The sequence below is a fragment of the Bidens hawaiensis genome, unplaced genomic scaffold (assembly GCF_021521415.1).
Source record: "Bidens hawaiensis isolate Kalapana, Puna unplaced genomic scaffold, B.hawaiensis_p1.1 tig00045407_1, whole genome shotgun sequence".
Classification (NCBI taxonomy): Eukaryota; Viridiplantae; Streptophyta; class Magnoliopsida; order Asterales; family Asteraceae; genus Bidens; species Bidens hawaiensis.
The window spans coordinates 8673-29019 of record NW_027498078.1 but is presented as its reverse complement, the minus strand read 5'-3'; the positions used below and the strand labels follow the sequence as shown (position 1 = coordinate 29019).

The following is a 20347-nucleotide window of genomic DNA, read 5'->3' as shown; positions in this document are numbered from 1 at the left end:
TTCATAGCTTTCCATCATTATACTTATATATCTTCTTTGTGCAGGCGTGGATGCTACCGCATTCCAGGGTGGAGCGGGGAGGAGCACCTCCGGACCCATGACGGTAGGTTTGGTCAACCTACCTGAGGCGATGACCCAGGCGTATGCGCCTGCTTCAGTTGGTTCAGTTGCTCACCCGGATGAGCCAACTGTTCCAACTGTGACGACATCTCCGCCGGCTGTCAGTGCCATATTTACTGAATCTTTCACTGAGCCGGCGGTGACTATTTCTGCGGGCTCCTCCGCAGCGGCGACCACGGTTGTGAGTTCACCTACGGTGAGTTCACCTCCGTTGGTTTCTACCGCGGCGGCCTCCACCATGCCTCCTCCGTCATCGGCAACGACGGCCGATCCTTCAGGTATGCTTGGGGCTTCTCGCCAACCTCTGCCTCCTTCCCATCTGCCTGACCTCTTGGATGGATTTCCCTTGGGTTCAGGTGATGGGTTTTTTGCGGCTATCGGCCTGTTGTCGACCCTACAGGTGCGTAGGGTTCTTTTGGCCTTTTTTTATATATATATCATCTTTTCCTAACTGCTTTTTGTTTTTTGCAGTGTCGGATTCCAATGAAGTGTATGTTCCACGATGGAACATCCGCCGAGGAACAACCCTTCGCACGCCTGTGGAGTGCGTGGAGTGGGCTCGTCACGCAGCTCCCAGTGGTGCGTTGGGGGAAGCAATGGCTAGCTACCAGGAGGGTAGGCTAACCAATGAGCTTCGGATTCTCCTGGCCCGGATGCAGCCGCGTGTCGAGCTGCTTTGTCGTGAAAACGACAAGTTAAAAGCAGCTCGTATCCAAGAAGTAGCTCAGGCGCGGGCTGTCCGGGAGGAGAACAAGAGGCTTACCGCAGTGGCTGCGGAAAAGGAGAAGGCCTTCAAGGCCCTTGAAGTTGAAGTTCAGGTCCGTCTCGAGGCCCGTTCCAAGGCTGCCCAAGCTGTTAACGAACAGCTTCGGCTGGCCAAGGAAACTGCACGGAACACAACTGAGAGGGCCACCAAGGCTGAAGCTGTTGCTGAGCCTCTACGCATTGAGAATGAGGAGCTTAAAGCCAAGCTAGAGAGGCTCCAGCAGGCTCATGATGCCTTGGCTATGGAAGACGCCAAGAAGCTCCAAGAGATCTTGGACCAGATGGGCGTGCTTGACCACACTGAGCGGAAGCTAAAGGGCGTTGAAGAGGCTGCTGCAAAGGAAGTGTTTCCAACCTTAATAAAAGTGAAGCCGAACGTGCCCGTAACCAAGCTCAAGCCGCCCTCCAGGAGGCTCTAGTTGCCAAGGAATGGCTTCTTCGAGAAGCGTTGTCTCAGGTATGCGTAATTTCATAATATCTTTACGCTTTTCTTTGTAAATAGAAAAGGTTTTGATACTTGTATTTTTTCTTGTAGGTTGTGCATCGAGTCTTCACGGACACATCATACGACGATGCCATGAGCGCAGCCCTCAACGCTTCTCATGAGGATGGGGAAAAGGCCGGCTTCCTGCTTGGTCTAGGGTTCGTTGAGAAAGGCATCCCGCCTTCCAACTTCCCTTTATTTGATGGGGATACTGAAGCTTTATATGACCAAGCAGTGAACCAGTATGCCGCCTTCCCGCATCCGGTGGTGGAGAAGGTGAACGAAGTTGCTGCTGCTGATGATGGGCTAGCTATCCTTAAAGCTTTCCTTGAACCGCCACGCTCTACTGATGGTGCGGGTCCAAGTGGAAGTGGTCCTGAAGCTTGATCCTGAAGATCCCTTTCCACCATTAGAGTAGATTTTTATTTTTGTATAGCTTCTTTTGTATGCGGGTATGTACCCAGCAATCTGTAATATTTGAATTTCGATGGAATAAAGATTATTTGCTAATTCCTTGCCTTGTTTATTTTACGCATATTTTGATTTAACTTAGCAATTTCTTTAGTACTTAGATAAGTTAACTTTTTAACGTGGCAGATTATAAGTTTAAGTTTCGCTTCCTCTTTCGTGATTGTGCGGGTATGACCGTCACTTTCACTTAGTAGGATGGCTAAACTTTACTTATATCTGTCCTGCGTGGAAGTTTTCCTCATCTTTTCCTTAGAAATTTTCTAAGTATTTTGAATAAGTTAGCCTTTGTACGCGCGGTTGTTAATAGGTTAATGTTCAGTTTCCTCTATCATGATTGTGCGGGTAGGACCGTCACTTTCATTTAGTGGGATGACCAAACTTTACCTATAACTGACCTGCGTGAAGGTTTTCCTTATCTTTTCTTTTGAAATTTTTACCATTTTATGTGTTTATGCGGGTTTTGCCGCCTTCCACACGTAACGACTTACTTCTTCCCATATTTATGCGGTGAATACCGGCATATCAGTGTGGGAAGTTCATAAGTATAAAGGTAAGGCTATCAACACAATGTGAAAGGAGAATCATTTCCATTAGAAGTGGCTTTAGGCCTTTTCTTTACAAGTTTGGAATTGATCTACATGTAACATTTGCGTAATTGAGCTCCATTCCATGTTCTTGGGATGGAGTGCCATCGAGCCTTTCGATCCGGTATGCGCCCTTTCCCAGAACTTCTTTGATAATGTATGGCCCTTCCCAGACCGGGGCCAGTTTTCCTGGGCGTTGTTGGTTCGAAGCCTCGTTGTTACGCAGTATGTAGTCTCCTACATTGAAGTTGCAGAGTTTTACCCGCGTGTTGTAGTACTTTTGCATTTGCCGCTTGTAGTTCTCTTCACGCGCTGCGGCTAAGTCTCTGCGTTCCTCGGTTAGCATAAGGTCTAACCGTCTTTCCGCATCATTGTCTTCTGGCTGAATCAAGACCCTTGGTGAGGGTAAACCAATTTCGACCGGGACCATGGCTTCAGTGCCATAAGTGAGGCTGAACGGGGTTTCTCCCGTACTGGCCTTTTTCAGCGTTCTGTTTGCCCAAAGGACGTGCGGAAGCTCGTCCACCCAGCCGGATCTGTGTTCCAAGAGTCTTTTCTTTATGTCTTCGACGATGCTCTTATTTGCTCTTTCTACCTCACCATTACCCTGCGGGTGCGCCACTGAGGTAAAGGTGTGAGTGATTTGAAGTTCTTCCAGCCACTTTTGTAGCTTCTTGTCAGCAAAGTTGGTGCCGTTATCGCTCACCAAATTATGTGGAAGTCCAAAACGACAAATAATAAATTCCCAAATAAATTTTTTGATATGTTTCGCGGTTGTTTGGGCTAAGGGTTTTGCTTCTATCCACTTGGTGAAGTAGTCGATGGCTACCACTAGGAACTGAACGTTTCCTGCTGCTGTAGGAAATGAGCCTGTCACATCGATGGCCCACTTCTGAAATGGCCATGAAGAGGTGACTGGAACAAGTTCATTCTTCGGGCGATGCGTGTTAGGTGCGTAGAGTTGGCAAGACCTACACTTTCTGATGTATGCCAGCGCATCCGTATGCATCCCCGGCCAAAAGTATCCCGTGTTGTTTAGCTTAGCTACAACAGCGCGTGGACCTGCGTGTACTCCACAGATGCCTTCGTGTACTTCCTTTAGGAGGTAGTCAGCATCTTGGTTGTCCACACATCTTAAGAGTGGGCCAAGAAAGTTACGTCTGTAAAGGATGTCATCGATGAGTTGATAATTCAGTGCTTTACAGCGTAGTTTTCTTGCCTGTGTTTTTGACTCTGGTAGTATACCCGCCGCAAGGTAATTTATTATTGGTGTCATCCACGTTTCTGTGCCGGTTTGGATGACACAAATTTCCTTGTGCGGGACTGAAGGTGCCCCGAGGAGTTCAATGCGGATGTCCTTTCCCAAGTGGGTGAAGGCTAATGATGCAAGCTTGCTTAACGCATCCGCAGATTTGTTTTCGCTACGCTTGACGTGTATGACTTTGCAATCGTTAAAATCGCGCATAAGGGTTTTTGCTTGTGCGAGGTACAGGGCCATTATGTCGTTCACGGCCGTGTACGTCCCGTTTATTTGGTTGGCTACTAACATGGAATCCACGTGGGCTTCCAAGTATTTCACTCCCATCTTACGCGCAATTCTCAGCCCGGCCAAGAATGCTTCATACTCGGCTTCGTTATTCGTACTTGGAAAATCCAGTCGAATAGCGTAAGTGTATTCTTGGCCTGCTGGGTTGGTTAGTTTCAACCCTGCGCCTGAACCCTCGTTACTGGCTGCTCCATCAGTGTAGAGTCGCCAGACATCATTGATGTCCTGTGCTGGAGAGGGTTGAGCCTCTTCCTGGCACTCTTTTTCCCGCGATGCAGGCACTTCCGCAATAAAGTCGGCCAAAACCTGGCCTTTTATGGCTGGTCTTGGCTTATACTTTATCGCGTATTCCCCCAACTCAATTGCCCATTTGGCTAGGCGTCCCGATAACTCGGGTTTGCGTAGAACGTTTGCAAGTTTGAAGTTGGTGAGAATGGTGATTGGGTGACCCTGGAAATATCGTCTTAACCTGCGTGAAGCGTGTACAAGTGCTAAGACTAATTTTTCGAGGGTAGAGTACCGGGTTTCTACGTCTGTTAGGATACGGATGACATAATAGATTGGCATCTGGATGCCTTTCCGTTCAACCAGCAGGACCGCCCCGGTTGCTCTATCTGTTGCGGAAAGGTATAGGATTAACTCCTCCCCCGCTTCTGGTGCTGTGAGCGTTGGGAGTTCGATCAAGCGTGACCGAATCTCCTGAAAAGCTGCTTCCGCTTCTGGTGTCCAGCGGAAGTGCGTTTTCTTTAAACAGTTTCTCAATGTTGACACGAAAGGAAACGACTTATCCGCGTGGTTTGCCAAAAAGCGATTAAGTGCGACTAGTCGTCCATTCAGTGTCTGAGCCTGTTTGATGGTAGTAGGTGATTTCATTTTGATAATGGCTTCGACCTTTTCAGGGTTCGCTCTGAAGCCATCTTTAGTGACGATGACCCCCAAGAACTTCCCTTCTTCCATCCCAAAGGAACACTTGCTCGGGTTGAGCTTCATGTTTATCTTCCTGAGCGTGTTGAAAGTTTCTTCGATGTCTTTCAACATCGCTTCTGCGTCAGGGCTTTTGATGACCAAGTCATCCATGTAGACTTCCAAGTTCCTCCCAATTTAGGCATGAAACTGGTTGTCCATCAGGCGTTGGTATGTGGACCCGGCATTCTTAAGTCCAAATGGCATCATTTGGTAACAAAATGTGCCATCGGGCGTCCGAAAAAGCGGTTTTGTCCTGATCATCAACGGCCATGTGGATTTGATGGTACCCCTTATACGCATCCAGGAAGCATTTAAGGCGAAACGGTGCTAACGAATCCACCTTAAGATCAATTTCTGGTAACGGATAACAATCTTTGGGGCATGCTTTGTTTAAGTCCTTGAAATCTATGCACGTGCGCCATTGTTTGTTATTCTTCGGTACCATAACGGGATTTGCAACCCATGTTTGATATCTGCTAACGCGTACGATGCCTGCGTCAAGGAGTTCCTTGACTTGGGTTCTACATGCGTTAGTTTGTTCTGGCCCCATTACTCTGCGCTTTTGTACGACTGGCGTAACAGCTGGGTCGCACTTGAGCTTATGCTCTGCCTTACTTCGGGGTACGCCAGTCATGTCAGCTGGTGTCCACGCGAAGATGTCAGCGTTTTTCTGTAGTAAGCGTTTGAGTAAGGTGCGCGTGGGATCAACGACTGTTGGGCCAATGGTAACGGCCTGGTCAGGGTATTTGCCATTGAAGGCCCATCCTTCCGGTTCGGTGATGGTTGGTTTAGCCATCTTTGGTTTGGGTTTAGATGAGACAGATGCGATGCATACCTGGGGAATGCCGGTGATCATCGCTACACCCTCAGCTGTTGGCCATCCCATCATGCCGTGGACTGAAGATACCACGGCGTTGAATCTTGCCATCCCGTCTCTCCCGAAGAGAATGTCGTATGTGTGGTGTGGCTTCCTCATCACGAAAAAGTCCACATCTTCTATGCGGGAGTGTTTCCCGTCCGTAAGAGTGACGGGGAAAGATAGGATACCCAGGGGGTGTTTGTGCTGCCGTCGAACCCTTCCATCGAGGCGTAGACCGTTTCCAGGCGTTCCTTGTCTTCGTCATCTAGCTTGTCGAAGAACTGCCTATACATCACCGTTGACGAGGCGCCGTTGTCAGCAAGAGTGCGGGAAGTGATGTAGTGCCCAAGCTGGCTTTTGATGACGATAGGGCCTTCTTTGCTGGGTCCTCCTGGCACTCGCGGGAAGCGCACCTCAGCTTCCTTCCACGCGCATGGTTCTGTCGTTCGCCTTTTTCTTCCTCTGATGTTGCCATGAACCATGTTGATGCTGATGTCAACGGGCTTTCGTCCGTTGCCTCTGTACCAGTTATCATTCCTTCCTCCCTTCTTGATTGATGCCACAAGGTGTGCAAGTCTTCCATCCTTGACGAATGTTTCAACAATATCCTTCAAGGATGTACACTCCTCCGTACTATGACCCTTTGTCCCGTGGAAGTCACAGGATTTGCTTTGATCCGCATTAGGTCGCTGCCGGATCATTGGAGCTTTTGGCCATGGTAGTTTTTCGGCGGCAAATATCTCCGTGACGCTTTTGGTGAGTGGCGTCCACCGGTGTTTTCGGCTTGAATGGTGTGTGTTATCCCTTCCGCCAACAAGAGGGCGAGAGCTGGATGAGGTGTCAAAGTTTACCCTTAACTGCCAAATGCCTAGCTTCCTCTTTTTGTTCTGCCGGGCGATCCGAACATTGTTTTCTCTGGTCCTCTGCGTGTAGAGGTGTGTACTCTGGGGAAGATCCCTACCCAGTTGCTTCTCTGTCTCGGCAAAGCGCTTGGCCGCCGTCATGATGGCATCCCATGTGGATGGCATGCCGTCCTTACCCGTTAACGTGCGGATAAGCTCTGGGTATTCGGCGCCCTGGATAAAAGCGGCGCGAACAAGATCTTCACTTATGTTGCCCAGACTCAGCTTTTTGGAGTTGAAGCGAGTGATGAAGTCTAGTAAAGATTCATCCTCCTCTCTAACGCAGTTGAGGATCGTCCACTGTTCTTCAGTATATTTCCTCTGTTGGCTGAAGTGTTGGCTGAACTTGTTCTGAAAGTCCGCCCAATCATAGATGTGGTGGACCGGTAAACGATTGAACCATGCCCTGGCCGCTCCAACCAGTGTCATCTGGAACATATAACACCACGTGGGTTCCGTCCAGTTGCTGACGGTTGCCCCCGCAATGAATCTGTTCAAGTGATCGTCTGGGTCGGATAGACCATCATAAGTGCCGATGTTGGACATTTGTTTGGCACTTCTCGGGGCGATTGCTTCCGCAATGTCCCTTGCAAACTTGGACTTTCCTGCATTTGCAGCAGTTGGTCTAAAGGTTTTGGAGAAGTCACGTGGGTTTCTCCCCGCATTCGTTGGTTTAAAGGTTTCTCCAAAATTCCTTGTCGGTTGGAAGTCCGTTTCCTTACGCTTCCCTTTCGCCTTATGGCGAGGGTTTGCGTCGGTATCGGATTCTTCCCGCTCATCGTCCGAGTACTCGCACTCACTGTTCATGTTGAGATGTTGGCGAGTACTGCCGAATTCGTCAGCCTGTTGAAGTGAACGCAAGCGTTCATCCAACTCAGCTTGGAACTCTTTCTGACGTGCTTCGGCCCACGCCTTAACTTGATCGAGTGTTGGGCGAGGGAGCCTCGCCCGTTTTTCCAACTGGGCGTCAGTGAACCCCAGTGAAATATTGTTTACTGCACTTGTCCCGGCTTGGGTAACCGGGGTAGTGTTCGTAAAATTTGTATAACCGCCGGTGTTCCCCCCAGTTGCTGGGGTTGTGGTTACCGGGGTTTCTTGGTCACTTCCTGGCCTTGGGACCGGAGTAACGTTAACCATTTCTTCAGAAATTTTGAAAAAACTAAGAATTAGTTCTAGCTTTTATGCACGGATGGCGCCAATGAAGAAACACTAATCGACCCCGGGCAGATTACGGATAATCTGGGGGTTAAATAGATGTTTCCCACGAGGATGGGGTCCAGCAAAGAAAGTTGTTCTTCAGGTGACCTGCAAAACAGACACCGTAAGCTCGTCACTGAGAAGGGGGGGTTCCTCCTTGTGACCACCCTCCGGTGTGAGAATCAGACTAGATTGCTCTGAATATAAGTGTATATTAAGAGATTGCTAGAGAAGATAAGATAATGAGATATCAGATAATCCCCTTACCATTCCAAGGTGTTGGAGTATTTATAGCCGAAGGTAGGTTTCCAAGAAGGTACAGCCGGCTGAATAGTATTCCTGTTCTACCAACAGTGGGCTACGCACAAGCCATGCTGGTTGGTGGATAGGCTGCGGCTGATAGTGACAAGGCCGGCTGTATGCTGTTCCTTTACTGCCGGCTATGCACTGTTCAACCAACTGTAGGCTACGCACGTCCCACAGTGAGGGTTGGTGAGTAGGCAGCGGCTAATAGTGAAACAGTACTAGAGGGTGCTCCTCCTCGTACTGTTGTCGGTGAGCTGTCACCCTGTGATTGGTTCATGGGCTGTTTTGGTCAGATCTTGTCTATTTTGCCCATACCTTGGCAGGTATAGTACAAAAGATCTTCCAGAAGCATACAGACTGGCTCATTTGGGCGGGAGTATTCCCGCCTTGCTCATTCCTTCAGGTGACATTACTGAAGTATCAAGAGTTAGTGCCTTGTGCGTGTAGCCTTGCTATTAGTGCGGGTAGCCTTCCCTGATGGCTTGTATCCGCAGCTGCGGGAACAGGCGGGGTACTTCACCATTGGGAGGCTTTCCCTGTGGGAACAGCTGGCGTACTGCGCGTAAGGTCTTCATCTCTGGGCATGGTGGGTCCTGCGGAAGCAGTTGGTCCTTGCGCAGACGTCCCTCTTCAAGGTGAGTCTTGCGGGTCCAACTAGGCTCTGCTGGGACCTACCTCTTCAGATATTATACAACCCGATATACTCTTCATATTCTTAAAAGGGATAATGTAGTAATAAGCATCTGATTCCTCTATAAAAAAATCTAAGACTGGTCTTACAATATGAATATCTTAATACCACTCTATTCAAATGCACACTCGTAGATCCTATGTTTCCTTGTGGTGAATGATGTTTTATTTGCAACCACTTGGGTGATCAACAACAATTGAGTTATTGATATGCTAATCATCAACAATATATAATTAAGAATTTCTTGCTCATATAGTTACTACTTATGTTAATCAAATAACTATCATTTTAACTACCAACTAACATAATTTTTTACGAAGAGCATGCGGCATTTCAACTAAACATTGTGATGGTTGTTCTCCAGCCATAAAGATTTAAATCTTGGGGATTTTCCTGAACAAAACAAACACTCGTTTTAAGTTTTCCTATTTTATCCAATTAATATTTCGAGAGCAACGTCAAAATATTTTAAACTGATAATGTTACACGATTTAGAGAAAATATCCATAGAAATTACTAAATGTAGAACCTACTATAACCTAGTTGCTTTTCAAGACTTGTAATAATGTCCCAAGTGTGGACACCCTCATAGATTAAGATGTAACATATGCATTAAAATATCCATATAACTTTAGATTTAGTAATCTTATCTTTAGACAACACAACCAAAACTAATAATAAATTAAAATAAATATCTTAAAAAAGTAGGGAAAATGATTATTATGTATCTGGTTAAGATTGAAGCAACTGAGACCTTTCATCCCATGCTCAACATGTACACTCGATATTATAGAAAGATGGAGGTGATGTTGAATTCTATATAGAAAAGAGAGAGAGAGGTTTAAGGGAGGGTTTTAGTTTAGGTCTACCAACTGGTTGTTAGAGATTACTCTCCTTAACCAAACATCATCATCAACAACAGCTAGGTAGATATATTCCCTCTTCTAGAGAGAGAAACAGATATTTCTAGAGAGAGAAACTAAAACAAGACAAAGCTAGAAAGCCAAGTCCATTGGAGAAACAAAGATCAGATAATATAGCTACAAACACACCCTCACACACATATATGCATATATATATATGTATATCTAGATAGAGAGAGAAAGATCTTCAAAGTTAATTATTTCACTACTTCTTTTTGCTTTTTCTTTATTCATACACACACACACATAGATAGATTATTTTATGATATTTTGATTTCTTGATACAAGAACATCATCATAGTCATAATCATCAAAATATTCATTAAAATCTCAGAACTGAAACCACCTGTCTCTCTTACTTTGAATGCTACTGTTGTTGTCTGAATTCCGGGCAGTTCCGGCAGTCCCATAGTTATTGTGATTTTGAATTCCAAGAACCTATGAAAATCTGGTCTTGGGATCATCTTTGTACATAAGTTGTTCCCCACAACCACACATCCATGACATAATTCCAGGTAACAATTTTTTAGTATTTTTTTAAGTGTCACTCCTACCTAATCTGTTGACTTTGTTTTGCTTTCTATTATCTATGTGATCATCAAGAACATAGCTTTCCTTCATGGGGTTTCTTGAATTTGAACAAATTTTGGTTTCAAAGTGTTTTGTCATTGACATTGGTTAACCTTGAAATTGATTAAATTCTGGTGAAGAGTTTAATTTTCTTATAAATGTTACAAAGATTCCTATTATGATTTTAAGGGCCTTTTCATACAACTATGTTTGTTTCTTTACATGGGTTCATCTCAAAACTGATCAATTTTTTGGACAACGAAAAACAAGAATGGGTTTGTTAATTTCTGTAATTTCTAAAAAAACTTTTGAAATATTGATGAAGATGAAGAAGGGCATTTTGGGAATATAGAAAAAAGATTGGAAGTTTTCTGCAAATTTACCTTGTTTGATACAGGCAACCAAACAGGGAATATCTTTATGCATAACATGTGAGGTTGTGTATACAAACAAAATTCAAGTACTTGCTGCTTTTATGCTAATGCCCTCCCCAACTTTAATACCTTTTCTATCTCCTTTTATAAAAATTCTATCTTTTTTGTTTTTGTTTCATAATAATTCAAGCTTTTTTGTTTAATTTCACAAACATTTAATCTTTTTTGTTCTCGTTTCACAAAAATTCAATCTTTTTCGCTGTAAAGATCCATTAATTGTACTAATCAAAGTTCATGCATTAACATTAAAGTTTTATTGTGTTACTCCTCATAAAGATCAAATCCTTTTTGCCAAAATGAAGTTTGACTTTTAGAACTATTGTATTAATTTGACTTTTTGCTCACCAAACCCATTGTTCTTAAAAAATAACACAAACTTTCATGGTGGTGGCCTTTTGTGTTATATTTTAAATAATCTTTCTAGAATGTGTACAAATGTTCTATTGAATTGTCCCTAAAAATATTTTATCATTATTTCAAAATTTGAATCCAAATGTGTTTGTTGTATCACCCTTCATAAAGATTGAATCTTTTTGCCATTTTAATGATTTAAATTTATTTATAAGCCTTTCCCAACTTTAATAATTTGATTTCTTGCAGAAAGTTAAATTAAAAGATTTCAAGAAATGTCATCTTACATAAGAAGTTCAGAAAATGCAAGAGATTCAACTCCAATGCTCTATTTAAGGGAATCTCTACCGGAATCTTACTCATCGGAAGCACCGATTCTCCCTGGAACCGAGATGATGTCCATGAACTTTCCATCAGCTTCAGCCGGGGAGTTCTCGGGAATCACCAATTCCCAGCAAGTCAATAGCTGCATTGACCTTCTGAACATTGCAGTTCATGATTCCAATGTTGTATCACATCAAGAATTCCTTTCCAGCATTGCTGAACCATGGAGAGACGGCAGGACTCATGAAATGATGTTGGCCGGTCAAATGGGTAGTCAGAATCTGCAAGGGCAGATGCAGGGGCAGGGACTATCGTTGAGTCTTGGTGCCGGAATCCAATTCCATTCCGGTGATTACAGGAATCCCAACATGGGGTTTTCTTCATTCTTGAATGCAGATTCCGGTTCAATCAAAACTGATGTTTCTCACTACGGAATCGGGAATGTGTCAAGGGCGGTTTCGGATTCCAAGTATCTAAAAGCAGCACAACAGCTGCTTGATGAGATTGTTAATGTTGGTAAAGCTTTAAAACAGCATAATTCTAAGAAAGAATCCATTGATGAATTGAACGTAACGCCTTCAAATCAACAAGAATCAAACGAACTCTCTCCTGCTGAAAAACAGGATTTGCAGAACAAGTTGATGAAGTTGATCTCTATGCTGGAAGAGGTGAGCCATCTGTGTATTTTGACTTTTTAAGGTCAAACATGTTCCTTTTCAAATGCAAATTCTATACATATTTGTCACAAAAAAACACCAAGTATTCTAATTCTGCATACCCAACTTAAAAAATCAACTAAATCATCATTTTTAATACTTCAAAAGATCAAAAATTCATCTGGCTTTCAAAGATTTAAACTTTTAAGTTTGACCCTGAAAGTCAACTTCTACTTCTTTGACAGGTTGATAGAAGGTACAAACAATACTATCATCAAATGCAGATAGTTATATCAGCATTTGAAGTGATAGCGGGATCTGGGGCCGCTAAGCCTTACACAGCACTCGCTCTGCAAACAATTTCCCGCCACTTCTGCTGCTTGAGAGACGCGATAAACAGCCAAATAAAAGTGACTCATAGAAGCCTCGGGGAGAGTGATTCCACCACAGACGGGAAAGGAGTCGGGATTTCCAGGCTTCGGTTTGTGGATCAACAGCTCAGACAACAACGTGCCCTGCAGCAGCTTGGGATGATGCAACAACATACTTGGAGACCACAACGAGGCCTTCCTGAAACCTCGGTCTCGATTCTTCGTGCTTGGTTGTTTGAGCATTTTCTTCACCCGTAATCACTAATTACCTTATCTTTTGTAATGCAAATGTTTTTATAATTATAATCTTATCATCTGAAAATGAACCGTTTTATTTTTGTTTCTTAAGGTATCCTAAAGATTCAGACAAGATCATACTAGCAAGACAGACAGGGTTGACCAGAAGTCAGGTAATATGTCATATTTTGACTCTTGGCCAGACAGGAATAGGGAATTCCAATTCCATTGTTTCTTACTGGAACTACGGGTGTGAATTTTTAATATTGACATAAATCTAACACGGAATTTATGGGTGTAACTACATTATAAACGGATTCAGGTCAGTCTCAAACTGAACCCCGAGTTAGTTTAGCTAAGCGGGTTGTTTTCATTTCGACCCAGCGGGTTCACAGGTTGACCCGTTAACATTTAACCCTTTTTATGTCAGGATTTAAAAGTCTAAAAATCTAAAAATAAGTTGGCATTGTTTAAACATAATGATTGCAAAAAACAAATGTAAATTTGTGCCTATTTGGTGGACTCGCAAGCCCGTAGGTTGACCATTTTAACCCATTTATGTAATAACTTAAATTATTCGAGTATTGTTTATGTCAAGATTTAAGATTTTAAAATAAGTTGGCATTGCTAAAACATAATTGCTTAAAAAATGTAAGTTTAAATTTGAAACTTGAAAGTATTAATATAAGTATAAAATAATTACACATATTTTGTTTGGGTTAAACTGGTCAACCCACAAATACACGTGTTCAGGTTCACGTGTGATACAAATTGCGGTTACGTATCATGTTCGGGTTCATGTAAAAACGCCAGGTTCGTATGGGGTTTGACCCACCAACCCACAAACACAACATACTTTGCAGCCCTAACTGGAAGTAATTGAATTTGTAATCGAGCAGGTCTCAAACTGGTTTATAAACGCAAGAGTCCGTCTATGGAAGCCAATGGTGGAAGAAATGTACAAAGAGGAAGCTGGAGATAATGCTGAACTAGAATCAAATTCTTCATCAGAAATCGCACCCAAAAACACGAAAAAGACTTCTATTGACGAAGAAGATCTAAACCAGAGCACTTCAGCCTCTGGATTTGACTCAAAATCATCAAATCAACCTCCTAACATCGAAACAATAGGAGCCAACGACTCAGATTTCCAAAACATGATGGTTCAGTCAAACAACGAGCGGCTTATGGCGGCAGCATACCAGATGCCACCGCGGTTTGGAAACGGGAATGGTGGCGGAGTGTCACTTACACTAGGGTTACAACACTCTGAAGATGGCGGCTTACCACCCGGTAGCAGTGGTCTACATGACCCCGGGTGTGGTTCATCGGTGGGGCCCGAGGCGGTAGATTATGACAGTGTAGATTCAGATAACCAACAGCAACAACAAAGATTTGGATCTTCTCATTTGTTACATGATTTTGTAGCATGAGAAAACAATGGTGGGTGGGTGGGTTTATTCAAGTAGTGTGAAGCAAAATGGATTTGAAACAGAAAATGAATATATATATATATATATTTGTAAAGATAAGATGGATATACTTTCTTTATCAAAATTGCCATTAGATGCATAACATGATAATAGCATCCAATAACACTGGATTACAATATTAAATCCTAGTTCAAGTTTTCAACTCCCAGTCAGCATTAAAGCCAAAAGATTTACCTTCCAGTTAATAACAAACCCTAAAGTAGAGAAATATCAAAATGGCTTGCCTCATCAACCGTCATAACCTAAACATAACATATGAGAAAGTTAAATCAGATTACAGGTCACAGTGGCTTTATTCAAGTAGTGTGAAGTAAGTTTACTAACCTTTTATATAATGCAGTTACATCTTCACTCAACCATGGAGTTTCAAGAAACTGATCACCACAATCTTTAACATCAATTTTCTCCATCTCAAACTCATTCTGACCACCATACTCGTTATCTTCAAGCCACATTGCAGCAACGGGCTCCTTTCTGAAACATGTGTTATGATCATCATCTTCAGGAGAACCCGCAGCAACTAACTGATAAGCATACACCTTTCTCACCAGCGCGGGTCGAAAAGCCCGACCTATCGCTTGGCGGGTCACAGGCGGGTTCAAATGCGCGTCTAATATTATTATTCTAGATGCCCCAATTAATGATAAAACCTCACCACAACCCTTTATTGACCCGAAAAACACTTTGGCATCAGAAGAGTTGTTGAATTGATCCACTGCCACGTCACGCTCTTCATTGTTGTGATCTTCGGTAATCATGAATATCTCCTTGTTAAGTCTCCATCCTTTGACTTTCATGGTCAACCTAAGTAAGAACTTTAATGGCAGTAGAAACTGACCAAAAACTAGAAGCTTTTCTCCGGTTAATGTACATAAATAGAGTAGATTCAGAAAGAATTTTGCTTTAACGCCTTCTCTTTCGTCTGATTTCTCCAAAATTTGATCAATTTTGCTTGCATCATCATCTTTTTTCTCTTGAGATGTTTTTACAAGCGACTTTAAATCCGGGTGGACGTAAATCGCACTACCTTCAAAGCTAATTTTGTATTTTCTTGCCAAATTTTTTAATTCAAAAACTTCCTGTTTTTGCCTTGGGCTAAGATTTAAAAAGACACAAAAATCCACATGGCCCGGACTTTCTCCCACTAATATTTCTTTTCCTGGTGATTTCACTCCATCAAGAACTGCATCAGGTGATTCTCTTGATTTATGAGATTGACCTTCATAATAATAAGTTTTTGTACTCTTTGAGCTCTGTATTAAAACAAAATACAAGATTAAATTAAGTTAAACTATAACAAGATTAATAAAACCAGATGCACCTTGGGGCGCTGAAACTAGTAATGGATTCAATAGCCCGTTTAACTACTCCACACACACAGCAAACATAACCAACATCTTCTTTCAATATAAAAGAATGATCACATTCTTCTTTTGCATGTTGGTTGATCGAAAAGTTCATATCAGCATCCTGAAATTGTAGAGTGATTAATAATAATTTGTGAAGTCACAAATATACCAGAAAAGTTAAACCGACATACTTGATGGACTGACTATTATGAACAAATGATGTACCTTTGAGGACTCTAATCCAATAGTCATTTCTTTCCATATATCACCATCTAAGTTAACATCATACTGTGAATCATCATCCTCCATATCTAAATCAGATTGAACTCCAACATATTCACCTTTATTATGTTTTATTTCAACTCCTGCATCATTGTTGACCTTCTTGTCTTCTTTATGATTTGTCTCCATTAAATCAGCCTGATGTGAGTGAACCCTTGTAAAAGAAGGCATTAACATCTGTTTTCTTGTCAAAAGATCTTCTACATCTATTGTACCAGACCCGCATTTACATGAAACAAGTTCTTGTACCAAGTTTCTAATAGCAAATGGGTCGGTCTGTCCAATAGTTTCCTTCAACTCGTTTGCATCAATTGTGTACACGGTGTCCACTAGGTTTGAAGATGCCCTTTCATCACTGTTGACCACTTGTCTCATGAATGTTTCTGTAAAAACATACAAAACATGGACTAAAAATGTTAATCACTACTTATAGTTATAAATCAATTACTGATACTAATTTATTATTTAACTATTACTATTGTTATTCATCTGAGTTCTACCTGCATGTTGGGTCTTCCGAAATTTTTGGCGCGCGTTGTATATGGTTTTGATCGAAGACACATTATTCTTACTTTGCTCCTTTAATGTTGACAAAATATCTTGTGGCTTCACATTTTTCCTTGACAAATCAAACACCAAACGAGTTTCATTAGCCGACAATCGCATTGCATATGGATGATCCTTCATGTATGGTGAAGGTTCATGATTGTGTTTTTCACATATCACCGTTAGTGTCCAAACATCATAAGTCTTCCAATACTTTCCAACCAATTGGAATGGGCAATTAGTCTTCTTGGACCCACTATTTCTAATAGAGCTTTTACTTTTGCATATACCACCACGATCACACATAAGATAAACTCTATTCATGACCCCACTTGGTAGTGTCCTGGATCTTCTAGTAACAATAACGTAACCAAGAGAACGCCCCGCCTTTTTCACCCAATCAAACAAATCTTGACGAGACTTGAACGCCTAAAATTGACTTCTTTGTTAAAAACTGACTGCATCAAGTATATAGTAATAAGCTTATATCATACCATGTTGGTGGAAAATGCTGATGTGTTGTGGACACGTAAATTCCTTTCATTTTCTTCACTTTGGGTTGATTTCGTTGTAAGAAAACTAACCATTTGATTTGAATCATATTGTGGATCGCCTTCCTCCATATCTGAATTGGATTGCACTACAACATATTCACCTTTATCACGTTGTATTGCAACTTCTATATCACTATCAACCTTCTTGTTTGAGATATTCACCTTTTCTTTATTTGTTGACTCAATTGCGATATTTGTTTGACTTTCATAGTCTCCATCCTGCAAGTTAACGAAACAAAAACATCAGAGCCTACTTCAGTTGTAGCCAAGCTAACATCACTAAAATGTAAGGACAGCTTACCAAAAACCGTCTCATCAAAAACTGTCCTTCAGGCTTATTAAATGAAACTTCTTGATACGGTTGAATAGGTCTTGCAGCTACATGTTCATCATCAGATTCTTGTGCATTTGTATCATTATAATTGCCATCATAATGCAGACCCACATCATCCCTCACATCATTTGTCTCCATTAATTCAGCCTGGTTTTTATCATCTAAACCATATATATCCACATTATTATATATACTAATGTTACTATTTTCTGAAATTATTGTAATTCAGACAAAGGTTATATAGCATTCTTGCTACAAAAATTACATAAGTTACATAACAACTGGAATTTGAGTTCTACCTGCATATTGGGTCTTCCGAAATTTGTGGCATGCATTGTATATTGTTTTGATCGAAGACACGTTATTCTTGTTTTGCTCCTTTAGTGTTGATAAGATATCTTGTGGTTTCACATTCTTCCTTGACAATTCAAACACCAAACGAGCTTCATCATCAGACAATCGCCTTGCATATGGATGATCCTTCATGTTTAGTGTAGGCTCATGATTATGTTTTTCACATAGCACCATTAAAGTCCAAGCATCATACATCTTGCTATACTTTCCAACCAATTCAAATGGGCAATTAATCTTTTTGCTCCCACAGTTTCTAATAGAGCTTGTACTTCTCGGTATACCACCACAATCACACATAAGAAAAACTTTAGCTGTGACCCCACTTGGCTGTGTCTTGGATCTTTTAATAACAATAACATAACCAAGAGAACGCCCCACCTTTTGCACCCACTTAAGCAAATCTTGACGAGACTTGAACGCCTAAAATTGACTTCTTTGTTAAAAACTGCTTACATGTTACTAAATGATTTAGCAAGATTGCATATATAGTAATAAGCTTGTATCATACCATGTTGGTGGAAAATGGTGATGTGTTGTGAACATCAAAACTTTTTTTCATTTCCATCATCTTGGGCTGATTTGTTTGTGTGAAAACTAGCCATTTGCTTTATTTGAGAGGAGGTGAAAGTGATGTTAGAAGAGTGTTAACTATAATTTATAAGGATAAATGAGTAATAATTGGGATTTATCAGGGGATAGATGGTAGTAATTGCAGAGGAATTGGTGGTTTAAAAAAAGTATGGGCGCAAACGAGTCAAGCTACTTGCGAGCTACTCGAAATTGTATTGGAAGATCTTTTAGGATCGTAGAGCCTTAACGAGCCTTATGTATTTTTAAGTTTTTACTCTTTTAGAATTCTAGGTATTAATTTCACACTACGTATCTGAGCTTTGGCTCGTTTAAGGTACTGCGCATGCACACAAGCTCAAGCTTTAGAAAAAAAAATTGAAACCTAGCCCTAGTTAGCAAGTCAAAACAAGCCAAGCTCGAGCATGGTCAAGCTTGGCTAGGTTCGTTTACACCCCCATAGAGAAGTAAGGGTTATCTAAATTTGTACGAGATCCAACCTGAAAAGGCCCATACTAAAATTCAGGGCCGGCTATGAAGGGGAGCGGGGAGGCCAGATTTTTTTGAATTATATATATATTTTTGAAAAAAAATATGTATTCTTAATGTTCAAACTCAATTCTCAACTAATTTAAGCCCATTTTTATTAAAATAAAAAAAATTACATAACCCAAATCATATCCAATTAAGCACATTTAAAAAATTAATTGCTTAAACCCAATAAATAACCCTTTTACTTGCCCAAATATTTTTTTCGGCCCAAAAACTTAGCGATTAACTTTTCTTGAAAATGAGTAACTTTTAGTCTACATGTCAACAGAAGAGAAGAAGGCGGGGGGGGGGGGGGGGGGGGGGGCAACTAAAATAATAATTTGTATTTGTAATAGTTTTCTGACAGGCAAAACAACAAACACTTGGTGTGCAAACAATAAAGAAATCACAAAATTATGATCATAGATTACAAGAGAATTGAAATGCAAACATACATACCTGCAGCTGCTGATAATAATAATATTTCGTGCGTTTGTAACATGAATGGAAATTGATGACGATGAAATTGTTAGCGGGAAACTGTGAAATGATCCAACACACACTTAATTACAAATTTCCCGCCGGGTAAACCTTACTTTCATTGGTCGACTTCTTTCAGAAGAAAAAATAAATAAATAAATAATTAAACTAAACTCCTAGGGTTATTTTTACATAATTGCATAACATGTTTATTAAAATAGTAACTTTTTTTAATGACAAAAAAAAAAGAATTTTTTATTTTGTAGAATTTATAGCACCTCTGCAAGGTACTAGTACCATCGAATTAAAGTCTCAGTTGTTAGACAAATCGTTTGGAAAACCTTTACTTTTTGATTGACAAGCATAAATACTTATATAGTTCCAACAGATCACAAGTCAAGAACACATAAACAGATGGGACCTATTTTTCAAAATTGGTTAAAAAAAGAAAGGTGTTTTTCGCGGAGGACCAAAAGGATATTGCGTTTTCATTCCAAAAACTGTTGAAAAACAAGAATCAAAATCATCTTGTTGCTTTTGATCTCTATTACGTAGTACCAACATGAAATGATAATCCAAACTGATTGAACGATTTGACACGAAACTAGAATATGCTCCGCAGTCTCTAGCTCTTCCTCGCAAATAAAAGGAAATACCCAAAGATCTAGTGGTAAACACAAATGTGAGGTCGTGGGTTAAAATTCGTGTAAGATACAAGTTCATTAAAGTTAATAATAATAATAATAATAATAATAATAATAATAATAATAATAAAGAAATTAATTTCATTTTATATGTTGTGCTGGATTAATAAATTTAAATGTTGGAATGTTAAAAAAATTAAAATAGCAGTTAACTATTAAAACACAACTTCAACCGCGTCTAAATATTGCAAGATGCGCTTAAAGAAAGTTGTGTTTATGGCATTTTTGTATGCAATTGAAAACCAAAAAGAAAAAAGAAAAAGAACAAGATGAATAAAGGAATTAATGTTATGTGTCGTTATCATTTAGGGTTTAGACTTTAGAAACATGATCGATACAAAATTATTTTTAAGCAGCTACGTGATAATCATATAAATATCTCATGTGTAGGAAGAG

General features: G+C 41.0%; 2 protein-coding genes across 3 annotated transcripts; one reads left to right on the top strand and one right to left on the bottom strand.

Annotated features, from left to right (window-relative positions):
* The first annotated feature begins 9574 nt into the window (after positions 1-9574).
* LOC143595644 (BEL1-like homeodomain protein 7) lies at positions 9575-14322 on the top strand. 2 transcript variants are annotated; one of them, XM_077074613.1, is made up of 6 exons: positions 9575-10329; positions 11419-11878; positions 11909-12161; positions 12395-12774; positions 12870-12930; positions 13657-14322. In XM_077074613.1, exons 2-6 carry the CDS (start codon positions 11445-11447, stop codon positions 14188-14190), a joined length of 1662 nt encoding a protein of 553 aa, XP_076930728.1. In that variant the 5' UTR covers positions 9575-10329; positions 11419-11444; the 3' UTR covers positions 14191-14322. The 2 variants fall into 2 exon arrangements, with proteins under 2 accessions (XP_076930728.1, XP_076930727.1); XM_077074612.1 differs by having other exon boundaries at positions 9578-10329; positions 11419-12161; positions 13657-14320.
* Positions 14302-18341, bottom strand: LOC143595642 (uncharacterized). The gene is made up of 8 exons (XM_077074610.1): positions 18178-18341; positions 17615-18089; positions 17283-17476; positions 16922-17200; positions 16382-16856; positions 15825-16264; positions 14575-15503; positions 14302-14492 (listed from the first exon to the last, which is right to left on the bottom strand). Exons 1-8 carry the CDS (start codon positions 18235-18237, stop codon positions 14486-14488), a joined length of 2859 nt encoding a protein of 952 aa, XP_076930725.1. The 5' UTR covers positions 18238-18341; the 3' UTR covers positions 14302-14485.
* Positions 18342-20347: the final 2006 nt, after the last annotated feature.

Coding starts and splice junctions, on each gene's coding strand:
- LOC143595642 (XM_077074610.1), bottom strand. CDS start 18,237: ATGATGGAAATGAAAAAAAGTTTTGATGTTCACAACACATCACCATTT. Junction 16,265..16,381: donor TCGGAAGACCCAACATGCAG/GTAGAACTCAGA, acceptor ATGTTTTTACAG/AAACATTCATGAGACAAGTG. Junction 15,504..15,824: donor TTGGATTAGAGTCCTCAAAG/GTACATCATTTG, acceptor GTTTTAATACAG/AGCTCAAAGAGTACAAAAAC.
- LOC143595644 (XM_077074612.1), top strand. CDS start 11,445: ATGTCATCTTACATAAGAAGTTCAGAAAATGCAAGAGATTCAACTCCA. Junction 12,162..12,394: donor TGATCTCTATGCTGGAAGAG/GTGAGCCATCTG, acceptor CTTCTTTGACAG/GTTGATAGAAGGTACAAACA. Junction 12,931..13,656: donor CAGGGTTGACCAGAAGTCAG/GTAATATGTCAT, acceptor GTAATCGAGCAG/GTCTCAAACTGGTTTATAAA.